The following is an 18,207-nucleotide window of genomic DNA, read 5'->3' on the forward strand; positions in this document are numbered from 1 at the left end:
CTTGAGCTCAGGAGTTTGGGACCAGCCTGGGCAACATGGGGAGACCCTGTCTCCACAAAAAATACAAAAATATTAGCCAGCCGCGGTGCTGTGCATCTATGGTCCCCGCTACTCAGGAGGTTGAGGTGGGAGGAACATTTCAGCCAGGGAGGTAGATGCTGCAGTGAGCCATGACTGCACCATTGCACTCCAGCCTGGGTGAAGAAGTGAGACCCTGTCTCAAAAAAGGGGAGGGGAGGGGACAGGAGGGGAAGAAAAGAAACCAAGTCCTTGACTCTGCCTGTTACTTGAAAAATGTTAAAAATATTTTTATCCAACACCTCAAAGGATTGGAATTTAGTAAAGGAGCAGGGTAAAAACTAACATACAGACAGCAGTAGCCTTCACATGTGGTACTTCATAAGTAATCAGTTAGAAGATGCAATGGAAGAGAAGTCCCCGGGTTACATTAACATTAAAAAAGAACCTACCTAAGGCATACACTGAAAAAAATGTACAAAACCTTAAGGATAAACTTTATTTTTATTTATTTATTTTCTTTGAGACAGAGTCTCGCTTGGTTGCCCAAGCTGAAGTGCAGCGGTGCAATCTTGACTCACTGCAATCTCTGCCTCCTGGGTTCAAGCGATTCTCCTACCTCAGCCTCTGGAGTAGCTGGGACTACAGGGGAGCACCATGCCTGGCTAATACTTGCTTTTGTATTTTTAGTAGAGACGGGGTTTCACCAGGTTGGCCAGGCTGGTCTCGAACTCCTGACCTCAGGTGATCTGCCCACCTCCGCCTCCCAAAGAGTTGGAATTACAGGCGTGAGCCACCGCATACAGCCAAGGATAAACTTTAATATGCTACTGAAGGTATACTTTGTTCTTGAACAGGAAGACTCAACATCATAAAGACATCAATCATTTCTTCTCAAGTTAATTTATAAGTTTATTGTGATTCTGGCCTGCCATGGTGGCTCATGCCTGTAGTCCCACCACTTTGTAAGGCTGATACAGGCAGACTGCTTGAGCTCAGCAGTTCGACACCAGCCTGGGCAACATGGTGAAATTCTGTCTCTCTAAAACACACAAAAATTAAGCCGGGCATGGTGGTGCTCGCCTGTAGTCCCAGCTACTTGGGAGGCTGAGGTGGGGAGATTGCCTTAGCTTGGGAAGTGAGGCTGCAGTATGCCCAGATCATCCCACTGCACTCCAGCCTAGGTAACAGAGCGACCTTGTCTCCAAAAAATTTAAAAAAAAAAAAAAAATCCCTAAGTTTATACTGACAATAAGAATCAACAACAAAAAAACCCACCTCATTGGTTACCTTTGGAGGACAACAGAAAACCAACTCATTATTTTGAAGACTGCCTTAAAAAGGGAAATGATTAATATTTTAAATTACTCTCCCTCAGGGTAACCAAACAGCTGGATATGGTAAAGTTTTTCTTTATAAAAATATTCCAGGTAATAATTGAAGAAGGAATGAAAGAAAAAGAATGTCACCATTCTGTAACCCCTAAGGAAATAATGGATCTTGGGCTAGACAATTATCATCAATGGCTGCTAAAAGACAACAACAAAAAAAGTAAGGCACTAAAGGGAAATATTATCTCCTGGATAGGTAAAACATCTAGGAACTCATTGGCTACTCCTATCAGGAAAAAGACTGGTTACATTACATGACTCCTCACTGAAAGTACATACATCTGTGAAACACGGGAAAAAAAAAATCTTATCAAGCCTCCATTATCTACTATCCGTTTACAAAGATTACAGGGGACAGAAGTCTACTTTAAATATCAACACAGGGATACAGTCAGCAAAATTCAGATGGTGGGAAAAAAAATACAAGACAAGTTGGATTGTACAAAGATACGAAGAAGACAAAAACTAAGGGAAAAACTATAATTAAAACTATGAGGGCTGAGTGCAGTGGCTCACGCCTGTAATACTGGCACCTTGGGAGCCAAGGTGAGCAGACTGCTTGAGCTCAGGAATTCAAAACCTTGTCTCTACAAAAAATACAAAAATTAGCCAGGTATGGTGGCATGCACCTTTAGTCCCAGCTACTTGGGAGGATCACCTGAGTCCAATTGGTCGAGACTGCACTGAGCTGAAATCATGCCACTGCACTCCAGCTCAGGTGACAGAGTTAGACTCTGTCTCAAAAAACAAACAAAAAAACCTATCACTTGGCTGGGTGTGATGGCTCATCCAGCACCCCACTAAAGTGCTGGCCTGTAATCCCAGCACTTTAGGAGGCTGAGATAGAAAGATATCTCAAGCCCTGGAGTTTAGGACCAGCCTGGGCAAGATAGCAAGATGGTGAGACTCTGTCTCAAAAAAACAGACAAAAAACAAAGAAGAAGAAAGACAAGACAAGAAAAGCTGGCAAGGTGGCATGTGCCTGTAGTCAAAGCTGCTTGAGAGGCTGAGGAGGGAGGAGCTCTTGAGACCAGGAATTCGAAGCAGCAGTGAGCTATGATTGCACTACTGCACTCCAAGCCTGGACAACAAAGCGAGACCCCATCTCAAAAACAAAAAACAAAACCAAAACTGACTTCAAGATACACATTAAAATGTTGATGAATAAACGGATGCAATGTCTAGAATTTGCTTCAAAATAATCCAGTGGACATATAGCTTAAGAGACAATGGGTAGAATGAAACATGACTGGCCTAGGTTATTAATGTCTCAAAACGTTCATAATAAAAAGTTACCACAAGGCTGGGAGTGGTGGCTCACGCCTCTAATCCCAGCACTTTGGGAGGCCGAGGCGGGTGGATCATTTGAGGTCAGGAGTTCAAGACCAGGCTGGCCAACATGGTGAAACCCCATCTCTATTAAAAATACAAAAGCTGGGCTACTTGGGAGGCTGAGGCAGGAGAACTGCTTGAACTCCAGAAGAGGAGGTTGCAGTGAGTTGAGACTGTGCCACGGTACTCCAGCCTAGGCGACAGAGCAAGACTCCATCTCAAAAAAAAAAAAAAAAAAGTTACCACAATATGAAACAATCACAAAAAAAAAAAAAAGACGTCAACACATAAACAAATCCAATTTGCAAGCCTGATTTGGACCCTAATTGGAACAAATTAATTGTAAAAAGATTTATCTTTTCTGTGGGATTTTTTTTTTCTTCTTCTTTTTTTAAAGAGGGAGTCTTGCTCTGTCACCCAGGCTGGAGTACAGGGGCACGATCTCAGCTCAACTACAACTTCCACCTCCCGGGTTCAAGCAATTCTTCTTCTGCCTCAGTCTCCTAAGTAGTTAGAATTACAGGTGCCTGCCACCGGGCCCAGCCTAAGATATATTTTAAAGATCACCTGGTTTTAAAAAGGCAACTGTTTTTTTTTGTAGTAATTTTAGAGTTCATATGGAAAAATAAACAAAATTCAAGGTAATCTGAAAAAACAAAAAAATCAGTCTTGGCAGTGAGTGGATGAGAATGTAGTCCTATTAGATTAGTGAAGCAGAGTGAAAAATCCAGAAACAAATTCAACCACAAATGGACACTTGGTATATGATAAAATGACATTTCATAACAGTTTGTATGACCATAATGGAATTACATTATTATCTGTCTATCCATGCACACACACACACACACACACACACACACACACACATATACACACACTTGCACTTTAAATACAGGGTCTCCTTCTGTCACCCAGGCTGGAGTACAGTGGTGCAATCACAGCTCACTGCAGCTTTAAACTACTGGGCTCAAGCAATCCTCCTTCCTCAGCCTCTCAAGTAGTTAGGACTACAGGTGTGTGCCACCACACCCAGCAAATTTTAAAATTATTTTGTAGATATGGGGTATTCCTATATCACCCAGGTTGGTCTTGAACTCCTGGCCTCAAGCGATCCTCCTGCCTTGGCCTCCCAAAGCTCTGAGGTTACAGGTATGAGCCGCTGTACCTGGTCAATATGATATACTTAGTAGATGATAAAAAAGTATTTGAACATAATCCAACAACCATTATGATCAAAAAGAAAACCCACCTCTCTGCAAATCAGGAACTGAAGTAACACCGAACTCTATGCTTAATAGTGAAAGACAGTTTCACCCCTAAGAATGGAAGCATGGCAAAATCTCATGCTTTTTTCAGTAACACACCAGTACAATAAGGCCAAAAAAAAAAAAAAACACCACCAACATGGTGATTAGATCATGACTGTATGTTTAAGTCTTAAAGGACTGCCAGAATCAGTGGGCTTACCAATGCATCAAGATACAGGATCAAATTAAAAAATCAAGTGCATCTCTATTTACGAATAAACAAACAGAAGTTTTTAAAACATCACTCACAACAGCACAAAACAGATGAAATACTAAGGGATAAATTTAAGAAAGTGGCACAAAATTGATACAAAGAAAACTAGAAAACACTGGTGAAACTTAAGACTTAAATAAATGGAGCAGTATATGATGACATCAATGAAGATTCCATATTGTGAAGATATTTCTCTCAGAACTGATACAAAGATTCAGTGCACAATCCTATGCTGATTCTAAAATTTATTTGGAAATTCAAAGAATGCAGAATAAGAACAATTTTGATGAGAATATAACTGGGAGACTTATATGAACTGACTTAAAGGTTGATTACAAAGTAACAGCAATAAAGAGAGAATTGGCATAAGGATATATACAAAGATCAATACAACGAAACAGTTCACAAATAGACATATATACATATATGGTCAACTGAATTCAATAAAGCTGGGCACAGTGGCTCATGCCTGTAATCCCAGAACTTTGGGAGGCCGAGACGAGCAGACCACCTGAGGTCAGGAGTTCGAGACTAGCCTGGCCAATATGGTGAAACCCTGTCTCTACTAAAAATACACAAACAAAATTAGCCAGGCGTGCTGGCAGGAGCCTGTAGTCCCAGCTAGTTGGGAGGCTGAGGCAGGAGAATGGCGTGAACCCGGGAGGCGGAGCTTGCAGTGAGCCGAGATCCGGCCACTGCACTCTAGCCTGGGCAAAAGAGTGAGACTCCATCTAAAAAAAAAAAAAAAAAAAAAAAAAAAAAAAAAATTAACTGGGCCTGTAGTAGCGGGCACCTGTAATCCCAGCTACTCAGGAGGCTGAGGCAGAATCGCTTGACCCCGGAAAGGGGAGGTTGCAGTGAGCCAAGGTCACACTACTGCACTCCAGCCTGGGTGACAAGATTTCAAAAAGAGAAAAAAAAAAATAAAGCCATCAATGGAAAACAGAGGCTGGTGCCAGAGAAATCGAGTAAATATTTATGGTGGAGAAAATGAAGCTCGACCTTTACATCACACCCTACACAAAACCTAACTGAAATCAACCATACACCTAACCATAAAAACATTCATAACCTAGGGTAGGTAAAAGATTTCTTATTATGATACAAAAAAGCATGAACCTTAAGAGAAAAGCTTGATAAATAAGGCTTCATTAAAATTAACAATACTGGCTCTTCAAAAAAACTGCAGACTGGGAGAAAATATTCACAATACCTGTATCTGAGAAAGGACTTGTAACCAGAATATATAAATAACTTAAAATAATTTACTAAAAGTAGTAACTTTACTTTTCACAGTAAGAAAAGAAACATGATTTTTTTTTTTTTTTTTTTTTTTTTTTTTTGAGACAAGGTCTGGCTCTATTGCCCAGGCTGGAGTGCAGTGGTGCAATCTCAGCTCACTGCAGCCTCGATCTCACCTCCATCACCCCTCAAACCCCTCACAACCTCGCTCAAGCGATTGTCCCACCTCAGCCCCCCAAACAGCTGGGACCATGCTTCTGTGCCTGGCTAATTTTTCCTTTTTTTTTTTTTTTTTTTCCAGACACAGAGTTTTGTCATGTTCCTCAGGCTTGTCTCAAACTCCCGGATCAAATGATCCATCCAGGTTGGCCTCCCAAAGTGCTGGAATTACACGCATGAGCCACTGCACCCAGCCAGAAACACTGAGACAAAAAGAAACGTTAGGACGGGCACAGTGGCTCACACCTGTAATCTTAGCACTTTGGGAGGCCGAGGCGGGTAGATCACTTGAGGTCAGCAGTTAGAGACCAGTCTGACCAACATGGTGAAACCCTGTTTACACTAAAAATACAAAATTAGCCAGGCACGGTGGCGCATGCCTGTAATCCCAGCTACCTGGGAGGCTGAGGCAGGAGAATCGCTTGAACCTGGGAGGCAGAGGTTGCAGTGAGCCAAGATGGCACCACTGCACTCCAGCCTGGGCAACAGAGTGAGATTCCATCTCATAAATAAATAAATAAAATGAAAAAAGATTTGAAAAATTTACTAAAAAAAAGATTGACAGCCAAAAACACACACACACATGACGAGGTGCTCCTCATCAGTCATCATCAGGGAAATGCACATTTAAGATCACAGTGAGGTAACCCTATGACACCCATTAGACCTACTGAAATTAAAAAGATAAGACAATACCAAGAGTTGGCAAGGATGCAGAACACTTGGAACTTGCATATGAACCTGATCAGCTGGAATGTAAAATGATACAATCACTTTGGAAGTTTGCTAATTTCTTATTAATTGAAATATGTATTTACCAGGCAGTGTGTGGTGACTCACACCTGTAATCCCAACACTTTGGGAGGCTGAGGCGGGTGGATCACTTGAGGTCAGGATTTCCAGACCAGCCTGGCCAACATGGTAAAACCCCGTCTCTACTAAAAATACAAAAAAATTAGCCAGGCGTGGTGGTGCGTGCCTGTAATCCCAGCTACTTGGGAGGCTGAGGCGGGAGAATTGCTTGAACCCGGGAGGGGGAGGTTGCCATGAGCTGAAATCACGCCACTGAACTCCAGCCTGGGCAACAGAGTGAGACTTCATCTCAAAAAAAAAATTAAAAAAAAAAAATAATAATAAAATAAATTAAAAAAAAAATAAAATATGCACTTACCATACCTCAGCAATTCCAATTCTAGGTATTTAACTAAAAGAAATAAAAACACAAACACTTGTACACAAATGCTCACAGCAGCTTCATTCATAATAGCCACAAGCTGGCAATAACTCAAATGCCCATCGACTAGTAATGGGTAAATTAACTGTGGTATAATCATAAAATGAAATGCTACTTAGCAGAAAAAGGAATACGCTGGTTGGGCGCAGTGACTCACGCCTGTAATCCCAGCACTTTGGGAGGCCAAGGTGGGTGGATCATTTGGGGGCAGGAGTTTGAGATCAGCCTGGTCAACATGGTGAAACCCCGTCTCTGCTAAACAAAGAAAAAAAAAAAACCACAAAAATTAGCCAGGCGTGGTGGTGCGTGCCAGCAATCTCAGCTACTTCGGAGGCTGAGGCAATAGAATTGCAGACCAATTCTGGGAGACAGAACAAGACTCCATCTCAAAAACAAACAAAAAAAGGAATAAGCTGATATTAACATGAAGCTCAAATTACTACACTGTTTAGGACACATATATGAAATTATATACCAAGCTTGTCCAACTTGCGTCCTGGGACGGCTTTGAATGTGGCCCAACACAAATTCATAAACTTTCTTAAAACATTATTAAGTTTTGCTATTTTTTTGTTGTTGTTCATCAGCTATCATCAGCGTGTTAGTGTATTTTCTGTGTGGCCCAATACAATTCTTCTTCCAATGTGACCCAGGGAAGCCAAAAGATTGAACATCCCTGTTATATGCTGTTTGATTCCATTTATTAAAAAAAAAATCTAGGGGCTGGCTGAGGTGGCTCACATCTGTAATCCTAGCACTCTGGGAGGCTGAGGTGGAAGGATCACTTGAGCCCAGGAGTTCAACACCAGCCTGGGCAATATAATGAGACGTTTCCATAAAAATTTTTCTTTAAGTAAAAAAAAAAAAAAAAACCCTAAATCTAAAAAAAAAAAGAAAGAAAAAGAAATCTAGAGAGGATAAATGTAATCTACAGGAAAAGAAGGTAGATCACTGGTTAACTGGAGCTAGTGGTAATAAAGTACAGTTGGACAGAGAAGAGGAACAGGCACAATGTTTTCCATCTTCACTGATGAAGCAAGTAGTTACATGAGCAAATGTATTTGTCAAAACTCATTAAAATGTAAACATAAAAAGATGAGCATTTTATTGTATGTAAATTACAGACTAATAAAACTGGTTAAAACATCTTAGTCATTTAGAACAAGATAAACTGGATTCACATTTTATACTTTAAGATAAATTCTAAAATTAGCCAGGCTTAATGGTACAGGCTGGTCTCAAACTCCTGAGCTCAAGTGATCCTCCCACCTCAGCCTCTCAGCTTCCCAGAGTGCTAGGAGGCAGGCAGATCACAAGGTCAGGAGTTCAAGACCAGCCTGACCAACATGGTGAAACCCCGTCTCTACTGAAAATTCAAAGATTAGCTGGGCGTGGTGGCACACCCCTGTAATCCCAGCTACTCAGAAGGCTGAGGCAGGAGAATCGCTTGAATCTGGGAGGCGGAGGTTGCAGTGAGCTGGGATAGCGCCACTGCACTCCACCCTGGGCGACAGCAAGACTCCATCTCAAAACCAAATAAACAAGAGGAAAGGAGTCTTTTCAACAAATGAGGTAGGGACAATGGATATCCACAAGCAAAAAGAAAAACCTGGACCACTACTCTCATATCATATACAAAAATTAACTCAAAAGAGATTGTAGACCTAAATGTTAAGAGCTAACCTATAAAACTCATAGGAGTTTTATGGGAGTTTCATAGGGGTGAATCTCTGTGGCCTTGTGTTAGGCAATGCTTTGTTTGATATGACATCAGGAGTGCAAGCAAGAAAAGAAAAAACAAACAGATAAATTGAACTTCATCAAAATTAAAAACCGTGTTACAAAGAACACCATCAAGCAAGTAAAAAGATAACCTATAGTCTGGGCACAGTGGCTCGCGTCTAAAATCTCAGCGCTTTGGGAAGGTGAGGCAGGCGGATCATTTGAGGTCAGGAGTTCAAGACCAGCCTAGCCAACATGGTGAAATTCCGTCTCTACTAAAAATACAAAAATGGGCCAGGCACAGTGGTGCACGCTTATAATCCCAGCCACTCTGGAGGCTGAAGTAGGGGGATCGCTTGAGCTCAGGAATTCGAGACCAGCCTGAGAAGCATGGAGAAGCTCCATTTCTACAAAAAATACAAAAATTAGCCTGGTGTGGTGGCGTATGCCTGTAGCCCTAGCTACTTGGAAGGATGAGGCAGGAGAATTGCTTGAACTCAGGAAGCGAAGGTTGCTCCAGCCTGGGCGACAGAGTGAGACTTCATCTCAAAGCAAAACAAAAATACAAAAAACCACAATAACACTTCATAACCACAAGAATGGACAAAACCCAAACCAAAGACAGTATCGGTTATTTATAAGGACGTGGAGAAACTGGAACACTTGTACATTACTGAAAGAAATACAAAACGATGCAGCTGCTTTGGAAAAGTTTGGCAGTTCCAACACAGCAATTCCTCTTCAGGAGAAATGAAAATCTAAGGCCACATGAAAAAAAAAATTATTTATTTATTCTTTTGAGATAGAGTCTCACTCTTTCACTCAGGCTGGGGTGCAGTGGCGTGATCTCAGCTCACCGCAGCCTCCGCCTCCCGGGTTCAAGCGATTCAGATGCTCCTGCCTCAGTCTCCTGAATAGCTGCGATTACAGGTGCACGCTACCATGCCAGGGTAATTTTTGTATTTTTAGTAGAGATGGGATTTCACCATGTTGGCCAGGCTGGTCTCAAACTCCTGACCTCAAGTCATCTGCCCACCTCAGCCTCCCAGAGTGCTGGGATTATAGGCAAGAGCCACTGCTCCCAGCCTCATATGAAAATTTATGGCCGGGCGCGGTGGCTCAAGCCTGTAATCCCAGCACTTTGGGAGGCCGAGACGGGCGGATCACGAGGTCAGGAGATCAAGACCATCCTGGCTAACACAGTGAAACCCCGTCTCTACTAAAAAATACAAAAAACTAGCCGGGCGAGGTAGCGGGCGCCTGTAGTCCCAGCTACACGGGAGGCTGAGGCAGGAGAATGGCGTAAACCCGGGAGGCGGAGCTTGCAGTGAGCCAAGATCCAGCCACTGCACTCCAGCCTGGGCGACAGAGCGAGACTCCGTCTCAAAAAAAAAAAAAAAGAAAATTTGTACATGAATGTCCACAGCAGCATTACTCATTACCAGAAAAAGGAAATAACCCAAATGTCCATCAACTGATGATAGGTAAAAGTGGTATATTTAGGCCAGGAGCAGTGGCTCACACCTATAATCCCAGCACTTTGGAAGGCTGAAGGAGGTGGATGACTTGAGGCCAGGAGTTCAAGACCAGCCTGGCCAACATGGCAAAGCCCTTTGTCTACTATGTTTGTTTGTTTGTTTGTTTTTTTGAGACGGAGTCTCACTCTGTCGCCCAGGCTGGAGTGCAGTGGTGCCATCTCGGCTCACTGTCAGTTCTGCCTCTCAGGTTCATGCCATTCTCCTGCCTCAGCCTCCTGAGTAACTGGGACTACAGGCGCCTGCCACCACACCTGGCTAATTTTTTTGTATTTTTAGTAGAGACGGGGTTTCACTGTGTTAGCCAGGATGGTCTTGATCTCCTGACCTCGTGATCTGCTGACGTCGGCCTCCCCAGGTGCTGGGATTACAGGCGTGAGCCATCACGCCCAGCTATTCCTTTCTCTACTATTAATAAAACTACAAAAATCATCTGGGCATGGTAGTGCATGCCTGTAATCCCAGTTACTCAGGAGGCTGAGGCAGGAGAATCACTTGAACCTAGGAGGTGGAGGTTGCAGTGAGTCGAGATCCCACTACCGCACTCCAGACTGGGCAACAGAGTGAGACTCTATCTCAAAAAAAGAAAAAGAAAAAAAAAAGGTTAAAAAAAAAAAAAAAAATTTTTTTTAAGTGTTAAGTCGGGCATGGTGGTTCACGCCTGTAATCCCAGCATTTTGGGAGGCCGAGACGGGTGGATCACCTGAGGTCAGGAGTTCGAGACCAGCCTGGCCAACATGGTGAAACCCTGTCTCTACTAAAAATACAAAGATCAGCTGGGTGTGGTGGCAGGCCACTGTAATCCCAGCTACACAGGAGGACAAGGCAGGAGAATCGCTTGAACCTAGGAGGCAGAGGTTGCAGTGAGCCGAGATTACACCATTGTACTCCAGGCTGGGCAACAAGAGAGAAACTCCATCTCAAAAAAATAATAACAAAAACTTATCCTGGTGTAGTGGCAGACACCGGTAATCCCAGCTACTTGGGAGACTGAGACACGAGAATCGCTTAAACCTGGGAGGTGGAGGTTGCAGTGAGCCAAGATCACACCACTGCATTCCAGCCTGGGTGACAGAGCCAGACTCCGTCTCAAAAAAAAAAAAAAAAAAAAAAAAAAAAAGGTTGAAATACTATCACATGTCACAACATGGATGATCCTTGAGAACACAGGTGAAAGAAGCCAGTCACAAAAGGCTACACATAACATGATACTATTATAATGACATATTCAGAATAGGTAAATCTGTAGAGAAGAAAAATAAGATTCGTATGCCTAGGCTATATGGAGGAGGGGGAAAGAGGGGAGCGAAGGGGAGTAACTGCTAAAGGGTACAAAGTTTCTTTTGGTGGTGATTAAAAGGTACTAAAGTTGATTGTGGTGATGACTACACAACTCTAAGATTATACTAAAAATCATGAAACAGTATACTTTAAATGGATAAATTTCATGGTATGTGAATAATGTCTAAATAAAGCTATTTTTAAAAAATAAACAAATGTAAATGTGCAAAAGTAAACATGTAAGGATAAATTAAAAAATTGTAATGATCCCCTACAGATGACGGGATGAGGGAAGACACAGGTGGACAAGACTGGGATATAAGCAAGACTTCTCTGAATGCATCTTTGTTTTTTTGAGATAGGGTCTTGTTCTGCTACCCAGGCTGGAGTGCAGTGGCACAATAACAGCTCACTGCAGCCTCTACCTCCTGGGCTCAAGTGATCCTCCACCTCAGCCTCCTAAGGAGCTAGAACTACAGTTACATGCCACATGCTCAGCCAATTTTTAAATTTTTTTGTAGAGATGGGGTTTTGCTATGTTGTCCAGGCTAATCTCAAACTCCAGTGCTCAAGCGATCCTCTCACTTCATCAGCCTCCCAAAATGTTAGGATTACAGGCGTGCGGACATTAAGCCCAGCCTTCATGAATGGCATCTTTTTACATAATTTTCACTTTAAAAGCATACAAATAATTTGCAGATGAAAAAATAGCTATCTCTAAATATGAAAAACAAACTCGACTGGATTAACTACCTATTTATCACACTGTCGATGTAACACTTAGCAACTTTAGAAGTTAGTACTGTGGAATTAACAAGGATGTCACACTCTGAAAACTGGCACTTAAAGAATTACTGAAACAGATACTGAGAAAAACTAATACTCCAAAGACATCTCAAAATTTATTCTGTAGTCTAACAATTAGATAATAATAATTTTGAAGATACTGTATATACTCTGTATGAAAATGTAAATAAGCAGACCTCTAAGATGGTCCTTGATGATCTAACTCCTGTTTTCAGTCCCCTCCCATGCTGTACACCAGGGTCACTCTGTACACCAGGGTCACTCTGTATGACCAACAGTGTAGAACATAATTGATGATATGCCACTTTCAAGATTAGGTTGTAAAACATGCTGCAGCTTCTGTTTGGGACTGTTTCTCTGAACTATGCATTTTGGGAGAAGCCAGCTGCCACGTCATGACTAGGGGCTGTGAAGCCCACGTGGCCAACCAACAGTTTCGAATTTGAATGCACATCCTCTAGCCCCAGTTACCCCTTCGGATAACTGCAATCCTAGCCAACACTGTCAACAGCTTCATAAGAGACGAGACAGAAACCACTCAGCTAAGCTATTCCTGGATTTCTGACCCTCAGGAACTGTGTGAAATAAGAAATGTTTGTTTTAGTAGCTAAGCTTTGTGATAAATTGTTATGCAATATCATAATAGTTACTATTTTTAGTAACCAAAGCTTCAGTGTAAAAGAATAAGAGATAAACCATGAAGTCATAGTAAAAAGTAAAAATCTTACAATGTTAACTTGACTTGGAAATATTAATTTAAATTTCTGATTTTAAAAAGTTCTCTCTCTTCCTTTCTTCCTTTCTCGTCTCACTCTATTGCCCAGAGCTGGAGGGCAGTGGCACAATCTTGGCTCACCACAACCTCAACCTCCTGGGTTCCAGTGATTCTCCTGCCTCAGCCTCGCAAGTGGCAGGGACTACAGGTGCACACCACCACACCCAGCTAATTTTTGCATTTTTAGTAGAGACAGGGTTTCATCATGTGGGCCAAGACGCTCTTGAACTTCTGACCTCAAGTGATCTGCCCACCCCAGCCTCCCAAAGTGCTGGGATACAGGTGCCACTGCACCTGGCCTACAGTGATATTTCCTAGTTTAGTCTGGAAAATGCCTAGAAGCAATACTGCAACAGTAATTAACGTCAATGACCAGATAATGATTTTAAAATACTATTTCCCAGCAAAAAGAAATCAGGGTACCTTGGAGGGATAGCTAATCAAGGCAATAAAGTTTTGCAGGAGCCAACTTGAACGGGTTCCCATTCATCAAAGATGGGACAATGAGAGTAACAAAAAAGAATACATGATACAATGAATATATAAAAATCCATGCATTCATAATACTTTTTAAAACAGTAAGAATAAATAAATAAGAATGTTGGGAGAGGATACACCCTTTAAAAAAACAAAAGCAAAACTTTGTGGGCACTGTTGGGAAGTAACAAGGGCACCAACTCCTCACTCTGAAAATTGAAAACAATTAAGAATTTATCCTGTCTTTCTTGTACAAATTATTTCAGGATAACCAAATACTCCCAATTGAAAACAACAGTCCTTTACAGAATAATTCCAGCTAATAAACACAGAAGAAAGCTAGGAATTCAGAAATCACCCTTTACAAACCCCTAATTGCAGTGGTTTTCAGTGTATAGCCCTAGACCAGCGGCATTACTTGGGAGGTGGTTTTATAAATTGCAATAGAAATGCAAATTCTCAGCCTATGCCTCAAACCTACTGAATCAGAAAATCTGGAGATGGGATCAAGCAATCTATGTTTTTAGCAAGCTCTCCCCAAAGGTTTATACTGCACACCAAAATTTGAGTACCATAGCCCTAAAGAAAAAAATGATGTTAAGCATTAAATTAATAATGAATTAGATAAAAGATTAATTGAAAACTTACAATGGGGAGGTGGTGGGATAGGGGAGCAGGGTATTACCACTTGAGCTCTCAATCATTTCGTAATTAAAAGTAGGAAAAGATATTGTGTGCCTCCTGACATATGATACAACGCACACAGAACCATTTAGTATTTGTCTCCCCAACCCAAAATGAACTCAGATGTAATCAATGACATCCCAAGAAGAAAACAGAAAAATTGAGAATGCATGACATACCACAGAACAACTGGCTTCTGATACAAAGCAATAAGGGAAAAGGCAGGGGAACTACAAAGAGATACAATAAATGTAATCTATATTCAAAACAAACCAGCTGCAAGAATATATTCTTGACTCAATTAGGGTGATTTGACTATGTGTGGTTACCACTGAATTACTATCTATCTATCTATCTATCTATCTATCTATCTATCTATCTATCTATCTATCTACCTACCTACCTATCTACCTATCTATCTGTTTATTTTTCATTTATTTTTATTTTTTGAGATGGAGTCTTGCTCTGTCGCCCAGGCTGGAATGCAGTGGTGCCATCTGGGCTCACTGCAAGCTCCGCCTCCCGGGTTCACGCCATTCTCCTGCCTCAGCCTCCCAAGTGGTTGGGACTACAGGCACCCGCCACCAGGCCCAGCTAATTTTTTGTATTTTTAGTACAGATGGGGTTTCACTGTGTTAGCCAGGATGGTCTTTTTTTTTTTGAGACGGAGTTTTGCTGTTATTGCCCAGGTTGGAGTGCATTGGCTTGATCTCGGCTCACCGCAACATCCGCCTCCCGGGTTCAAGTGATTCTCCTGCCTCAGCCTCCTGAATAGCTGGGATTACAGGCATGCGCCAACACGCCCAGCTAATTTTTGTATTTTTAGTAGAAACAGGGTTTCTGCATGTTAGTCAGGCTGGTCTCGAACTCCCGACCTCAGGTGATCCACCCACCTCGGCCTCCCAAAGTGCTGGGATTACAGGCGTGAGCCACCACGCCCGGCCAAATTACTATTTATTTTATAAAATGTGATAACAGCACTATGGGTACCAAAGAAAAATTCCTGTTTTAAAAAAGATACACATGAGGATGTAGGAATTAAATGACATGATGTCTGAGATTTGTTTTAAATACTTCAACAAAGGGAAAAAAAAGTACAAAGGAAGTCAGTTAAACAAGTCAGTTAATGGTGCCATCTTGGCTCACGGCAACCTCTGCCTCCCGGGTTCAAGCAATTCTCCTGCCTCAGCCTCCCGAGTAGCTAGGATTACAGATGCGTACCACCACGCTAGGCTAATTTTTGTATTTTTAGTAGAGACGGGGTTTCACCATGTTGGCCAGGATGGTCTCGAACTCCTAACTTCATGATCCACCCACCTCAGCCTCCTAAAGTGCTGGGATTACAGGCATAAGCCACTGTGCCCACCCTCTGAGTATATCATTTCTATTAAAAAGACAGCACCTCCATAAAGTTAGAATGTGACTCTCCCATCAGAGAGCCAAACTGTCATGCTTGCTCTTACTACAGTAATCTTTTATATTTTAACGACAACAAAAAGTTCCCATTGCATTGTTTTAAGTAATCACTGAAAACAGCTACACCTTCTAGTGATACATGAACACCTTAACATTACATTAAAATGGTAGCAAAAAAAAAAAAAAAAAAAAAAAAACCCACTTTCTTCTCAGAATTTTTACAGCCCCTGAAAATAAGATTAAACTCTATAATCTGATTACATTATTTCAGGCAGAGTTCTTTCAACAGATTCATATGTTCTAAGGCAAAAAAGAAAAAAAATAGCATACTGAGAAAACGAAAATTAAGATTTTTAGTTAACATCCATGAAATCACGCCGAGACAGGCTGATCATGAGGTCAGGAGATCGAGACCATCCTGGCTAACCCAGTGAAACCCCGTCTCTACTAAAAAATACAAAAAAATTAGCCAGGCGTGGTGGCGGGCGCCTGTAGTCCCAGCTACGTGGGAGGCTGAGGCAGGAGAATGGCGTGAACCCGGGAGGCGGAGCTTGCAGTGAGCTGAGATCCGGCTACTGCACTCCAGCCTGGGCGACGCAGCAAGACTCCGTCTCAAAAAAAAAAAAAAAAAAAAAAAAAAAAATTCCATGAAATCACAATTACATCATACATTGAGAAAATCGGCTGGGTGCAGGCACTTTGGGAAGTGGAGCCAAGCTGATAGCTTGAGCCCATGAGTTTGAGACCAGCCTGGGCAACATGGCAAAACCCATCTCTACAAAAAATAGAAAAATTAGCTAGGTGTGGTGGTGTGCACCTGTAGTCCCTGCTATCCAGGGGACTGAGAGGGAAGGATCGCTTGAGCCCAGGAGGTCAAGGCTGCACTGAGCCATGATAGCACCACTGCACTCCAGCCTCAGCAACAAAGCGAGATCCTGTATGCAAAAAAATAAAATAAATAATTAAAACACAAACACACACACACACACACACACACACACACACACACCACCCAAAAAACACATTGAGGAAATCTTAATTCAGGAAAAATGAAAACTTTATGTCAGAAAGGCAATTACTGGGCACTGAGAAATATGTTTTCTGTATAAATTATTCTACTTTCTGTAGTTTCTCAACTGATAGAAATTAACCATTCTAAATTAACTGATTGGCAAAAACGAAACCCTTTAGCATTTTCCAACATTAAAAGAACTCTTTTCTCTTTTTTTTTTTTTTTTTTTTGGATGGAGTCTCGCTCTGTCACCCAGGCACGCACCACTACACCCAGCTAATTTTTGTATTTTTAGTACAGACGGGTTTTCACCATGTTGGCCAGGATGGTTTCGTACTCCTGACCTCAACTGATCTGCCCACCTCGGCATCCCAGAGTGTTGGGCTTATAGGTGTGAGCCACCACTCCTGGCCAAAAGATTTCCTTTTAAGAAAAATAGGGGATTTTTTCTATGAAGGCTCTTTAACCACACAAGCACAAAATACTAGTTTATGCAACTAGATTATACAACAACTCCCTCATTTTAATGTAGAAACATCCATCTTTTTTTTTCTTTTTGAGGCAGGGTTTTGCTCTTTCACCCAGGCTGGAGCCCAGTGGTTCAGTCACAGTTCCCTGCAGCCTGGACATTCTGGGTTCAATTGATCCTCCCACCTCAGTCTCCCAAGTAGCTAGGACTCGAGGAACACACCATTACGGCTGGCTAAGATCTCTATTTTTTTTTTTTGTAGGGACGGGTTTTTGCCATGTTGCCCAGGCTGGTCTTAAAACTCCCGGGTCATGCGATCTGCCCACCTCAGCCTCTCAAAGTGCTGGAATTACACGCGGAGCCACCAAGCCTGGCCGAAACAACCTTCTAATAGGATTTCAACATTGGTTGAAGTTAGTTGCCCCTCTGCTTCAAAAGAAATTCTAGCTTTGGGGAAATAACCGTAGGTATATATAAAGCAAGGTTAGCAATCTAGTAAATTAATGTAGCGAACCCTCTTCTTCAAATTTAAGTTCAGATTTAAATGAGATTTCAGATTAAAAAGCTTTGGAATTACTTTTTTTTTTTTGAGATAGGGTCTCACTAAATTGCCCACATTGCTCTCAAACTCATGGGCTTAAGTCTTCCTCCAGCTGGGATATCAGGCATGGAGCTACTGTGTCCAGCCAATTAGTCTGTTTTTTTGTTTGTTTTTTGTTTGTTTGTTTGTTTTGAGATGGAGTCTCACTCTGTTGCCCAGGCTGAAGTGCAGTGGCACGATCTTGGCTCACTGCAACCCCTGCCTCCCAGGTTCAAGAAATTCTTCTACCTCATCCCCGCCTAGCAGCTGGGATTACGGGCAGCGGGCGCCACCGTGTCCAGCTAATTTTTGTATTTTAGTAAAGATGGGGTTTCACCATGCTGGCCAGGCTGGTCTCAAACTCCTGACCTCAGGTGATCCACCCGCCTTGCCTCGGCGCTGGGATTACAGGCATGAGCCACCGCGCCCGGCCAGTATTTATTTTTGAGACGCGGTCTCACTCTGTCGCCCAGGCTGGATGGCAGTGGC

The 18,207-nt window shown here is 42.2% G+C and overlaps 2 protein-coding genes across 13 annotated transcripts in view; one reads left to right on the top strand and one right to left on the bottom strand.

Annotated features, from left to right (window-relative positions):
- The window catches only part of ALDH2 (aldehyde dehydrogenase 2 family member), a 419,735-nt gene that overhangs the window by 77,155 nt on the left and 324,373 nt on the right, over window positions 1–18,207 (top strand). The gene's annotated exons all lie outside the window — the stretch shown is intronic.
- ATXN2 (ataxin 2) overlaps window positions 1–18,207 on the bottom strand; it is a 154,987-nt gene that overhangs the window by 19,579 nt on the left and 117,201 nt on the right. For 8 of the 12 annotated variants that reach the window (XM_050749644.1, XM_050749642.1, XM_050749637.1 and 5 more), the window contains one exon: window positions 6,898–6,930. The exons of the other annotated variants lie outside the window; for them this stretch is intronic. In XM_050749644.1, coding sequence (XP_050605601.1) covers window positions 6,898–6,930 — 33 coding nt within the window. The remainder of the gene's footprint in view (window positions 1–6,897; window positions 6,931–18,207) is intronic. 12 annotated transcript variants of the gene reach the window in all.

This window comes from Macaca thibetana, chromosome 11, assembly GCF_024542745.1.
Source record: "Macaca thibetana thibetana isolate TM-01 chromosome 11, ASM2454274v1, whole genome shotgun sequence".
Lineage (NCBI taxonomy): Eukaryota > Metazoa > Chordata > Mammalia > Primates > Cercopithecidae > Macaca > Macaca thibetana.